At 38.2% G+C, this 14,572-nt stretch overlaps 1 protein-coding gene across 1 annotated transcript in view; it reads left to right on the plus strand.

Annotated features, from left to right (window-relative positions):
• The window catches only part of LOC127447162 (partitioning defective 3 homolog B-like), a 502,153-nt gene that overhangs the window by 16,586 nt on the left and 470,995 nt on the right, over nt 1-14,572 (plus strand). Inside the window, exon 3 of the mRNA XM_051708779.1 lies at nt 13,926-14,027. Coding sequence (XP_051564739.1) covers nt 13,926-14,027 — 102 coding nt within the window. The remainder of the gene's footprint in view (nt 1-13,925; nt 14,028-14,572) is intronic.

Here is a 14,572-nt window from a genome sequence, read left to right on the forward strand (position 1 = left end):
GCACCCTCATCAATCAGTGTGGTTTTTGAACCTTTCATGAACCTCTCGGCTCTGCCACATGGAGCTTGAATTCAGTGCCAATACATTCAACACTTGGTGGAAAACCTGAATGCATGTAGTTTACGTTTTGCTGAACATGCATGAATGATTTGGGGTTGCTGTGTCTGATAGCTTTCTCAATGATTACCATAGACATGAAACGCACATGCTGAGCTTGCTTTTGATGTTTTGTAAAGCTCATCATTCACCAAGACAGATAAGGTTTCTTTCTGCCTGATAGATAGTGTCTTTTCTCTGCATCCCCAGCTCTGGTTCTGTCTTGCAAATGATGCACCTTTTTCTTCTCAGTTGGTATGTCTGATCAGATCACTTCCTGGATTCCTAAATTATCATTTGCATTGTATCTTCTAGTGTTGTCACGACACCAAAACTTCAGTAGTCAGTACCGATACCAGTGGAATTTCATGGTTCTCGATACCAATTTCGATACAACAGTAAAAATATGCTAATATGATAATGTGCTATTGAACACATAAGTTTAGTTATTTTTAATAATTATTTTTATAATTATTATTATTTTACAGAACATGTTTTAAAGTTTAATTTAATTTAATCATCAAAATGGTGTCTAATCAATTAATTCTTTAAACTTTTAATATGTGAAAATATAACTTTTTAATAGAGCCTGGGATTTTTGAGACCGGTACAATACTGATTTTAGAGAGGGAAAATTCACTGATTACCGATATGGTTGCTGATATATTTAATTTTTGAGCTAGAATGAAAACAGACCTTTTCTATGTGGATTGTGCACTGATTTTGTACTGACATGACTATGCAAAGGTACTCAGAAGGCTGCTTTCTTAAATATTTTTATCAAAGAATTTTTGACATTATTAGTATACATTGTCAACAAATTATAGAAATTAATATTTAAATATTACATTTTATAAATAAGCTTGTTGTCACGGAGTAAAAGATGGATGTTGTTTATTTTACTTTCCAGCATTGTGTCTCACCAACTAGGTAACAACATAGCGTGAAAAAAAACACTCAACAGACACAATCCACCACTGCACCATTGTCTGATGAGTTGCAAAAAGATGCTCTAATGTTTACCTTTCAGTCATTACTGACTGCACTGACAAACTATAGCTGGCTAATGTAGCAAATAGACATGAGTGACACGGTTGTCAGGGACAAGGTTAACTTTATATTAATTATATTGAAAAGGGAAAATGATAGGGTCATTGTTTATTAAGTTTCCAGTATGTATTTCACAAACTAGTTAACAACTTACCGTGATGACACCGCTGAACTCCGCCCTGTCTGCAGAGCCGCCTTCAGTTCAGCTCTGTAAACAATGGAGTCGGAGCGCGCTCTGCTGGACAAACTACGCTATGACACCAATTCTAAAGCATTGTTTTCTGCATTATATGTTCTGAAAAAAAGTTTTCATATTGTCGCATATCGGTAAAATATACGCCGATACCGATATATATGAAAGGCTAATATCAGTATATCGGTTGGGCACTACTTTTTAACATGCCTGCATTTCTTTTGCCAAACGTTTATTCAACAGCTGTCTTGCTTGTGATAAATTGATTAATTATTATTATTATTATTACAGAGAATATTATATTTTACTATACAGTTGTAATATATTTTATTCCATTTTTTATTTAATTTCTTCAATTTCAAGCATCTAGGTTATATTTTGAATCATGCTTTTATTATGACGTGTTTTTTGCTGGAAGCTTCACTTTTCCAGATAAACAGTTTGCGACACAGTTCAGATGTGATTAAAGACTTTTAAGTAGGGGTGTTCAATTTCTAGTTTTTTTGGAGTAAACTCCGATTCCCGACTTCAGCCGTTGGACTTTAATTTAATCAGGACTGTGTCAAAATTAAGGGCCGTCACCAGGGGTAGCCATTTGTGGGCAGTGCCTTCCCAAGTGACGCATTTTCCCCCACCAAAATTGCTTATCAGGCATGAACGGAAAATCAATGGAATTATAGAAATCATCATTCATTTTCACTTGTATATAGTTTGCTCAATCCAATTCTTATTGCCACCCTGTGATAAAGTTGAAGTTTTTCTGTAACTCCTGGTCAGTTTCGTCTACTCAAATCATAACCTTAACTGTTAGTGCGAAGGGAGAAGCTGACTCTACATGGCTTCCATGCCGATGGAAAAACAAATCACACATATATTAATGCCTGACTCACTTCAGTAATTATCAATAAGCATAGTATGGAGACGTAATCAAATAAGAAAATAATTAATTTGGACCATTGTTTTTAATGGAACGTACAGTATGGCATGTGAAATCGCTTTTTTATGGAATGTGGTGAAAATTTAAAAACGGCAGCTTTTTAAACTCGATAGTCTCGACCTCAACGGATTAAATAGCAATGGGATTTATTAAGATATTTTGGTGTGGTCATTGCTTTGAAAAATGTCAAGGTTACCTGTATATTTAAGATTATATTGTTTACTATTCCATTTCCTTCTGGCGATGGCCCTGTGAAGAATGCAGTCTTTATCGCACACTAAATGTATTTTTTATTTCCTGTTAAGAATTTTTTTAATGTATTACATGAAATTTTTTTTTTTGTCTAATTTAGAGACATTACGTAACTTTTCCTTCAAATAACCGGTAACAATGTCATTATCTATTGCTGCTCATATCCAATTTTAAGAGGGGTCGGAAATAATTAATTTAACTGTAAAATAGAAACTAGACAAATTGGAAGAATCTACTCCAACCACTGCCCCATGCATTGATGTAATACTACACAAAGTAGGCTGCCGAAAGTTTTCAAATCTGTCACACATCCTCTCTCTTTTGCACGCATGCAAATTATCTCTCACTCAAACACTGCGCACATGAGGAATAAGTGTCCCACCAACCAACAGGAATTTGCAGAGGATGTGATTGTTTGTTAAGAATGGCAATTCATTGATTTGAGCCAATCATGACGTCCTTTTAGTAAAGTTGTGGAATCAAACAAAATAATAGATTGCTGTAGTAGAGTCGACTCAGATTCTGGGACAAGTCAGAGTCGAGGAATCAACTCTTTTGGAGTCGACTCCCCATCCCTACTTTTAAGTCACGTCTGATCTCACCTGTTTACATTGTCTGACAAATGAAATGTAGGACAGTTTTGGAGTGTTTGTATTTTAGACTACTGGTGTTTGTGTATGTGGTAATTTTGAAATTTTTGAAATTTTATTACTGTGAAGCACTTTGGTCAACTCTGTTGTTTTAAATGCAATATAAATAAAGCTGAGCTGAGATTAAAGCACAAATGCTGTGATTTAAATATATAAATATATAGTTTACATGTTCTGCGTGGTTCACAGTGGATTAGTGCTCTGCTTTGTCATCTCATACAACGTGAATGAATTTCAATGTCTGTGGAGTTTCCAGAGTATGAGCGGTAGGATTTATACATTAATTTATAGTATGCAGTTTATCCATGCTAAGATTGCAGCCTTCAGTGGTTTAATAAATCACACTAGGACATGTCACTTGGTTTAATTGTCCATTTCAGTGTAAAAGGAGTAACAGAGCACATGTTTAAAATAAGCACGTGAGCATTTTAAAGCTGTCGTGTGTCAGTCATACTGCGTGATGTTACTGGATAGAGTCAGTGCTCTGTACTACCGGTATCGCAGAAACACTGATATCATTACATGTTTTTTATTTTAGTACCGATTTGGTACCGAAGTACCGGTACTTTTGACAACACTAGTGTCCTCAGACCTTCATGATCAATGCTTCTGCATCTTCAACTGGAAATTATTTCTATATTTGAAGATGTGGCAACGGAAACAACATCTACGTCAAGGCTACTTCCACATTAATCCGGATACATTTGAAAACGGGGTTTTCATTTTACATGCTACTATTCTTGCAAACTGTTTTCAGATGACTGAAATGGAGAAGAAAGAGTGAGAACTCTATCCATGCGTGTGCTCCGTGAGAAGCGTTCGTGCTGCGCTCATTGGGGCAGAGCGCCACTGAACCTCTGAACACACAGCAAATCAGACTGTTTTCATATGGATGGCGGGCATCAACAGCTCTTCTTTGGTCTGTTCTTAAAAATATGTCAAGTGTGTTTCTTCAAACATGTGTCTTTGTGTCTAATTTCTTGTCATATGTCCATCTGAGATGTCTTACATGGTCGCCTGCCACAGTGGCGGGTAGATGAGCAAAAGTACCCGCCACTGTGCACGAAATACCCGCATTTGGCGAGTTTGTGGATGTTAAATTCAAACCCTGATTATCGGTTTTAAATACTAATCCTCTGAACATTTCACGTTAGCTAGATTAAAGTATCTCTTGTTATGTGTATGACTTTTTTCAGCAGAACACAAACAAAGCTTTTTGGAAGAATATTTCAGCTCTGTAGGTCTATACAATACAAATGGATGGTGATCAGCAATTTAAAGCTGCAAAAAGTACAGACAATCATAGTAAAAGCAATCCATACGACTCCAGTGGTTAATGTCTTTTAAAGCAATACGATTGCTTTGGGTGAGAAACTAATCATAATTTAAGTCCTTTTCACTGTAATTGTATCTTCCGGTTGCTGTCCGATGCCTGTCCACAACGGCACTTGGTTCCCTCCACCTCTCGCGTGACTTAAGCACGTTGGCATGTTCGATTTGCAGCTCAATTTGTTTAAAAGACAACACTGTTCACAAGCTTTATTGGTTTTGCTTTCAATTTAACATGCCCTCGCTTGTGAACAGTGTTCTCCTGTAAACAAATTGAGCTGCAAATCGAACATGCCAACGTGCAAGGCCTTGTTGCACTGCTGTTTCTTAACTTTTCCAAATGCCTGTAAGTTAATGGAGGTTAAGCTGTAGCCTTTCACTCTGTGTTCCATATTTGCGGACAGTTCGACCTCTTAGCTACTGTAGCTGTCACAGCTTTGAGCACAACTACTTGGTTGTGCGTTATCGTCCCCATAATTACCAGATTTCCTTCTTCGCCATTGAAGTCTCGGCAGCTCACAGACTTTAATTTTTTTCCTGCAGCTGTGTAATTATGCATTTAATGCAGTTCAGGATTAAAGTGAACGAGAAATGATTTAGTTGCACTAATCTTCACCCCTTTTAAAGTGTCATACATCAGTGGACAAGAGCTATCACTATCACTTGAATAGAGCACAGCCGCCACTTTGAGGATTTTCGGTCTAATTTCAACTGTGTGTGTATACTGCGACCCATGATTGCATTTCTTGCTTTGTTTTTTATTCTATTGACTGAGGTGTTTGACTAGTTGCCCACCATCTGACTAGTCAATTCATGTGGTTGGCTACTTATCTAGATTTTGTTTTCTAAAAAAAATAGTTTAGATTGATATTTTTAACTATGGTGCTTTTAACTATGTGCTGACAATGTGTTGCGAGACCGCTTAGACCATATTAGGCCGCTTGTATGGTAAAAACCTCTTGGAAATGTTGCGTTTTTAAAATTAGCCCCTTTACACCACGGCTGTTACAGCTGTAAACATTCAGATGAACTCTTTGGCCAATGCGTTGCGTCTTGCACTGTTTTTTGTGTGCTGCCACAAGCATTGCATTTGTAAGACATCAAGGCATGTACATCTAATAAAAAATTTAAAAGTGTCCTCCAAATTGATTTTGAATGCAAGAACGGCTCTTATGTAAACGGCTCTTAAGACTATGTCCACATTAACCCGGGTAAATTTGAAAATGCAGTTTTCGTTTCAAAAAATACCACACTACCATTTTCAGTTGCTCGTCCACACTGAAACTTCTGAAAACACTTAAATCCCCTTACTGCACATGCTGAAAAGAAACACATGTAAGAAGCTTGGCCCTGCGTTATTTCCATGTTCATATGAAACACAATTGTCCTTGTTCCACCCTTGGAAAGCAATTCAGAGTAAACTTACTGTCGCCTTTGAAGAAATTAAATGTGAAGGTTGTACAAAGTGACATTTATCTTTAACAACGCTATCAAAGGGGACCTGCTACAAAATGGGCTACCATCTTGATTGTTTTGAGTTGAATGGATCACATGACTGCTTCACATGACAACAAATACGTCATCGTTTTCAAATATCTCAGTTTTTGTGGTTATTATTATTGTGTATTTGATTATTGTGTGATTTATTTTGGATAATTCCAAAAATAAATAAAGAAAAATCTCAGTTTTCTCTGCCCACATTGAAATTTATGTTTTCGAAAAGCTCAGTTGTTTCTTGGCAAAATTCCACGGCTGAAATACAGTCATTTCACTGGGAATCCTTGCGATCAGAAAATTACGCATGTTGAACTTCCAGTAACAAAGAATTTCCTAACACGAATTTCGCATGGGGTTCAAGTTTGATGAACTTTGACATGCAAATTCACAGTGCTGACCAGTTGAAAGTTGCTTGTTTTGGCAGTGACCTCTGTGTGCTCAGTGCTGAATATTCTCAATGAACAAGCAAATAATTCTAGCTGTGAGTTTCTTTTTAACATCTCTCCCATAGTTTAAAGTGCAGAATAAAAAAGATACTGCTTGACAAGTTGTTTTTGCAGATTTCACACTTGCTTCACATCCTCTTACACCTTTTTCACAAAATTTCGAAGTGCAAAGGTAAATCGGATCAAGCCTAAAGACTGATAAGTCATTTCGTCAACCAAAAGAATAGTTGATTTTAAACATATGTAGTTTTGCACATCCCTATTTCCATTGACCCAGACATGTCAGTTTCCAGCAGGAAGAAGAGATTCCTGTGATGTTCAGCCAGCATGCTCAAGAATGTTCCGGGCTGGGAAACTAAGTGGAAATGTGCTTGACTCGTAGACTCTAAATACTCTGCATGTCTGCAAGCCTTTGCCAGAGGCAGTAAATTGTTGAGTGTGAGACCTTTAGAAGAGGAGGTGGAGGAAGTGCTCAGGAGTCACTCAGGAAGTTATCAGGCCATTGAAAAGGGACACTTAATTACCCAGGCAAATGTAGGCTGGAGCTGTGCTGCTGTTTTTTCATTAAACTTAAGAATGCCAGATGCACTAGTGCTGAGCTGGCTGCCAAAGCAGCTGATATCATGGAAAAGCCTGGCCGTCTGCCAGCAGAGAAAACAATTAGCATGACTCGCCTTAGAAACAGAGTTAGTTGTTTAGCGTCAGCTCTTAATGAAAAGCGTCCAAACTAGGTGCATGGTGGGAATGTGCAAAACTACATATTTTGTAAATCGACTAGTCGGTGGGTTGCTTGAACGACTAGTTGACAATTGGCTTTAAAGAAACCTAGAAAATTTTGGGATTTGGGTTCACCTGACCCCAATCAGATGAGTTTCTTAGGGGCATTCACATAGAACACATTGTTGTGTTAAAAACAGCTGGACAGAACGCAGGGGTCTCGAGGCATGTTTTTAAAAAAAGTGAACCATTTTTAACGTGACACGCCATTTTAAAAACTTAACGCTCATAGCACATAACTTCCCTTACAAAAAAATCTAAAATAGCCGCAAATTTGCAGAAAATATGTTGCTTGTTATTTTCACATGCAAATGAGCTTTTGATTCGCTACAAATATTTTCCAGAAGTTTGCAGCTCTTTGCCGGTAGTGGTGAACCTCCGGCCAACTTTTGGCAAGAATGGACAATTTGCCGTAAGTTTGTCGCAAAGCTCATTTGCATGTGAAAATGATCAGTGCCGAATTTGCGGAAAGTTCCCTGTAAATTTGCCATATACTCTTGATTTTCGTAAGGGGATAAAAAAAACGGTACAATTTGCAATTCAGTGGCCAAAGATGTCCATCTGACGAGAGTTCATGGCAGATTTGCCGCAAACTTGCGCCAAATTCGCTACTGATCATTTTAACATCCATAAGCACATTTGAGTGTGAAAATGGTAAATGGCAAATTTTTGGCAAGTTTATGGCTAGTTTGCTTGAACTCTAGATTTTTTGTAAGGTAGTGGCCGTGTTTTAAAGGGGATTAATTTAAAGAGACAACTTTTCTGAGAGGGTTAACACAACTCCTGTCTTCCTGAACATGATGGTTTAGGCTAAGTTGTACATACAGAAATCACAATGTTTGAATATTTCCATGTTCTTTGACTTCTAGAAAAAAATTTCAAAGCGGCATTTGATCAGTGGATGAATTGTAATATATTATGGACCATCATATTTGGATGTTTGGGTGCCAAGTGGACTTTGCTAAAAGTCAAGTATAATTTACACACTGGTTAGAAGTCTATGGATTTGTCTGTGTATTATAGAGAGTGAAATTGTATGTGCATGTCTCTGTGGATAATTTATTTGCTTTGGCTTCTTGATTATTGCATTAGCAATGCAGATATTTATCAAGCACAATGCTGGAGTGGGAGTGGGCTGTCCAGACAGGCTGTCTGATCAGGACTCTTCCTGTATCTGTTAGTTTCATTTAAGCTCTGATTATCCACATTCACATCACTTCACCCACATTGCCCTCTGTGTCCAGGAAAATATTAATTTAATTTTTTACTACCATATAAAAAGTATCTCATTTCATTCAGGCTATATTGTGGTCCATAATGGAAAATGAGGTGTGGGTAGGAAAATGGTATGTTTATTAAATTCAATTCATGGCAAAATTGGTATTTTAATATTTGACCAGAAAGTGTAAGAATGCGGTGTGGAGGTGGGAGTTCGTTCTCGGAGATGGACAACGTCTTATTGCATCATTATCATCATGATCATCATTACTGTTTATGATGCTGGTAATGATGTTAGGCTTGGTAATGGACCCTTCGCCAACAAAAGCAATTGTAGAAATACGGCAGGAGGCCTGCCGCTCACTGTCATCATGGTAAAAACTGCAAAATGTTCCAGAGATTTCTATCATTTCATTACCTGGCAGCCTTGCTATCTGCCGCACTACACATACCCCCATTCAGTGGCTGCACAGCTGGGAATATGCTTTAATGTGGCATGTAATACAGCATTCTTCCCATAGACTGGCATACTGTTGCTGAATGCCAGAATAACTTTGTTGAATGCAAGAAACTGCACCACTCGTGGCCTTTGGCTAACCCTCATTCACCCTGCTGCACTGCTAGCATTCAAAAGCTCAGGGCTCATTTGGGTGAAACTGTGATTAGACCGGTGCGTTGGCTGTTGAATGTCATTCTGCACACAAGCTGCATGAGATGAGATTGTGTGGGATCCAGGTTCATCGGTTTTGTTGTTTGAGTGGAATACAAGCTTTTTAGTGATGCAGTGGGGTTTCTGCTATCCATTAACATTGCACTGATATAATGAGACTGCAATAAGTCACATTTGGAATTGTATGTGGGGGATTTCACATATACCTTTTTAGAATGAAATATATAGAATAAATGAAAATTCAATTTTTGTAAACACAAAGGCCTTATAACAATGGAAAAGATAATGTACCATACCAAACAAAAGTGTGGATACACCTACTCATTTATTTCTATTTCCCAAAATGAAGTCATTACAACTTTGCAAGTATGGCAGTAAGGCTGATCAAAGTAAAGTGATGAAAAAATATCAATGCACAAATCACAACTATGCTATATTGTAGCTTCTTTAAAATAGACACCCTTTTCCTATATTAAAGCTATGCATGCTCTGGGTATTCTCTCAACCAGCTTCATGGTATATTCACCATCTTTCTAAACAGTATTTACCCTTAAATTCATGTGAATTTCACCAAACACTCTTACATATTTAGGTCTTTAGAGACCCGGCATTTATATCTATCAAAAAATGTATCTCAAATGTTCCCAGATAGTGTACATTTTTACACCCAAATATCAATAGTCATATCATACTGTTCATGTGTTGTACTAGCTACAGTTTACTTCCATGTTGTTTCTTCATCAAATAGCAATGCCAAATGTAAATCAAGTCAATCACTGACACAAGAGTGCCACATTGAGTAACAAATAGCATGTATAATTATGCATGTTTACGTGCAATACACAAATACACACTTTCTGGCTTTGCTTTACATCACAGCCATGAACTATGATTTGCTACTAGCTATTGCTTGTCCAAGGAAGGTGATATAAGGGGGAGGTAATATTGAATATAATAATATGGTAATATTGAACGAGGGTGAGTAAATGATGACATCAATTTCATTTTTGGGGCTATCTATCCCTTACAATAATTTAACCTATGAATAAACTTTTGGAGCTGTCACATGCCACTAATTGCCAATCTAATTTAACTCACCTTTGCACACTTTTAGCTGCAGTAGCAGTTGAAATTGTGATTGTTACTTCAAAGATACATTTTCTCTTGGGCTGTTTTTATTTGTTGTCCACCCCTTGTAGGTAGATGGGCTACTTTTTTTTTCTTTTTGGATTTTCTCCCCTTTTTCTCCCAATTTGGAATGCCCAATTCCCAATATGCTCTAAGTCCGGGTGGCGGAGGATGAATCAACCCGCACATCTTATCACGTGGCTTGTTGAGCGCTTTACCGTGGAGATATAGTGCGTGTGGAGGCTTCATGCCATCCACCGCGGCATCCACGCACAACTCACCACGCGCCCCACCGAGAGCGAACCACATTATAGCGACCACGAGGAGTTTACCCTTTGTGACTCTACCCTCCCTAGCAACCGGGCCAGTTTGGTTGCTTAGGAGACCCGGCTGGAGTCACTCAGCATGCCCTGGGTTTCGAACTAGCGAACTCCAGGGGTGGTAGCCAGCATCTTTACCACTGAGCTACCCAGGCCCCCAGAGATGGGCTACTTTTGATTGTGTCAACACAGAGCTGTTGGTCTGGCTTCTCCACTCTACTTTCCAGGATATGTAGTTTTCTTGATCTCTTTAATGTTAAAAGTTAGAGGTCCACCAATATGTACATCTCGGGCTGAATAGTCTTTGTCGTGGCACAACATTCATGAGACAGAGGGACACAGGCTGTTATAATATGTGCTTCAGAGGAAGATATAAGAGCGCTCCAGAGGAAGAAAAGTGCGTGAGCACTTAAACATCATGAGCTCATACGCGTCTGTCTGATATGCAGGACCGTTTAAATGAGACAGTGTTGCACACCAGTCTATTATTGTGGTAACACAATGGTGCGTAACAACAAAACAAACTGTGATTGGTCATTTGTATGTCTCAGAAGGCTCCTTCACATGCAGGTAGGTGATTCTCGGTGCTGTCGTGGCCAAAATGGAAAAAGAATCGGCCGATGTGCAATATCGATTAAACACTTTTAAACATACTGTATGTTTTCTTAGTGGTGATGATATATGTTAGTATGTACTGAGAGAAGGTCAAATCTGGTGACTGTTTTTCTCCAGTGGTGGGACTTGGCTTTTAAACAAGCCTTTCATAACTATATGAGTCATACATGCAATCACAGTTCATCCTGTGAAAGCTGAAAGCTCTGTAGACCTTCAACAGCCAAGATAAACAGCGTAGGACCATATCAATGTCATGTTTCACTCTATCAATGGAGTTTTGCATTTACTCCAAGCTAAGGTAAACACCATTTAGGCATACCATACCTCCCACTGCTGGCTTTAGTCTTTCTACATGACATTGCTTGAAAACAATCAACTTGCAAAAGTTGCTTCATGTGAAGTGATCAAGCAACATAAATGCATCCAAAAAATTAGATGTAACGACATAAAATCATGCACAAGATGGAATTAAGTAATTTCTCGTGCAAAAGCATGCATAAGTCATGTTTATATATTACATCTTGGCATAAGCTGAAATTGAAGCTTATCATTACATAGATGTTGCATTTACGCTGTAAGACCTACAGATCTGATATTTTGACAGATATCAGTCTTTTCTCTGTCCGATTATCCGATTGTCAAATAAAAATAAAATCATTGTAAACTCTTGTAATCGGCGCACAAATCCAATATGGCAACAAGTTTAATCATCAAACCTCATTGGTTCTTGTGTCGTGACATCATGATGTTTGGTCATGAGATGCTTAAGATTCATTGAAATTTTATGTTATTGACATGTCGCTATTTTGAATTTGTATTTGAGAGTGAATAACTACTTAAATTTTGGTGGTCTGTTCATCATACAAAGTGATCCCATACCTTCAGGCCAGTGAGTCACATGGAGTACTTTTCTGACACTTTTAGGTGCTTTTTTAAAGCTTAGGTTTAGGGAAATTTCTGTGCCACTAGTGCCACCAAACAGACTTCCAAAAACGTCCCTGGTCTGCTGTTGATCCAACGAACATAGTCCCTCCCCCAGCTCACACCATTGGTTGAGTCAGTGTTGTTGTTTCAGGCTGGATGGGTTGCTCAAAACAAACAGAGGAATTTTCATAGTCCCACAGAGACACAGTGTTTACAGCTTTCGAGAAAATTCACTACAAATGGCTTATAGTCGTCTCTGGATATAAAGCTGGTAAAGGAGAGAGTGTTTTAACACCAAAAAAGTTTAGCTTTACTTCTGCTTTAAGTTGTAAAGTGAGTCACTATCAATTGCTGTTTTACGGAAATATGAAATTGCGACATTGACCACAGACCATTCTAAAAGGGAAGCCTCTGGGGAATCACCCGTTTTCAAAATAAAGAAACCTCTAACCAAGAAGAGTCTGCAAACAAAAAGGAAAAGCGACAGAACCTGTAATAAAACACAAAACAACATCGGATTGGCTTTTCAGAGGTGGCGACAACTCCGAGATTTTTAAGGATTTAAAATCGACACAGAGTTGGAGCTTTTCTTGCTGGACAGATATTTTACTGGACTGATAGTGAGCCAGGTGGCTCTGTTAGCGTGGTAGGTCATTAGATGGTGTTAGCCACTCTAATGGGGCATTTTATTATGGATTGTGGTACTGCAGTGCTTTCAATTTCATTTTCGAGGAAGGAAGGACAATGGAAAAATTTTTACTTTTATGCTGGTAACAATGCCAGTCTCTAAACTAGTTACTGCCTTGGTCTATTTGACTGCTAGCTAAGTTATAATAGTTTTTATCTGATATGACTAGCAATTGTTACGTCTAATGTCATCGTTGCCTAACTTTTGTAATGCTATTTATTTTAAAACAACTATTTTCAATTAGTCAAAACAACAGCGGGAGATATGCTACTACCTACACATAAGACATACTTTCAGATATCCGTCTTTCTCTTCCTTTCATTATTTATTTATTTTTTGAGGGGAGGGGGTGAGTTTTGTTGTCGTTAGTGACATTTGCTCTGATAAGATGATCACCTGTAACCATGGTTACTCCTCAAACCATCAGATTTGAAGCCCAACTCATGTAATTTCCAAAACAATGTTCCTCTGCAAGTAACCTGCAGTTTTATGCTTTAACCGCTAGAGGGTCAAACGTTACATTGTATAGCTTTAAGAGTTGCTTCTAAATTTCTGCATTAGGAGCTACTTTTAGCCTTAAGATTTTTTGTGAATATGGGCCCTGATGTGTGACCGATGTGAAATCTGTATTGCTTGACTGTGTTAATGTGGCCTAAGAGCACAGATTTGTAGTTGTATCACACAGATCTCTGGGACCTGGTTGATGGTTGTTGTTGTTGTGAGCTCACTGGTTTGATGATTTGTGTGTGTTGATGTGTGGTACTTTGCACTCTCTCAGCATTAATCAGAAAAGTCCATTAGGCCCAAGCTGGAACCTTGCTGCACTCCCCCTGTAGGAGGTAACAATGGAGGAGTTCAGTGGGTACACTGTTCTGTTTTATGAACAACGTCCCATCCTGCTTGTAATCAGGGTGTCTGGATACACACTGCGTTGATGTTAGCACAAACACACAAAAAATATTGTCAGCCCTGATGGGCAGACTCAAGCCAATGGCACTAGTAAAATATTTTTTTAAAGCATAGTTACAGTTCAGACACCGCTGTGGGAAATTTAGGTTACTGATAAGTTTGAGGTCAGTGATGTGTGTCATTGTGTGCTCTTACTGATAGTTTACACCAACACGTTGTTTTGCAGGAGGGAGATTTCCTGGTACGAACGCACCATGTTGAGTACTGTGATGGGGGAATTCTGGACCCTGATGATGTGCTAACAGACCTCGTGGAAGACAAGGACAAGGTAAGGATCATGAAATGACAGTTGGGTTTTGAAGCAATAGTTCACCTACAAAGGAAAATCCTGTCATCGTCTCACCTTCATGTTGTTCCAAATCTGTCATTCTCAAATCTCAAATCTCACTCTCCATTCTGTATATCTGTACTGGCATGTCATATTTGGCACAGTCACATGCAAGAACTAGGGCTGTCAATTTATACATTTTTAATCCTATTAGATGATGTGCTGATTAATTAAATGAATTTATCACATATATCAATATTTGCAGAGAAACCCGCTCTTATGGAAAGAAATTGGTACTTTTATTCACCAAAGTGGCATTCAACTGATCACAATGTATAGTCAGGACATTAATAACGTAAATTACTATTACAATTTGAAAAAAAATTTCAGAACTTCTTAAACTACTTCAAAGAGTTCTCATCAAACAATCCTCCACGTGCAGCAATGACAGCTTTGCAGATCCTTGGCATTCTAGCTGTCAGTTTGTCCAGATACTCAGGTGACATTTCACCCCACTTTTCCTGTAGCACTTGCCATAGATGTGG

This window comes from Myxocyprinus asiaticus, chromosome 10 (genome assembly GCF_019703515.2).
Source record: "Myxocyprinus asiaticus isolate MX2 ecotype Aquarium Trade chromosome 10, UBuf_Myxa_2, whole genome shotgun sequence".
NCBI lineage: Eukaryota > Metazoa > Chordata > Actinopteri > Cypriniformes > Catostomidae > Myxocyprinus > Myxocyprinus asiaticus.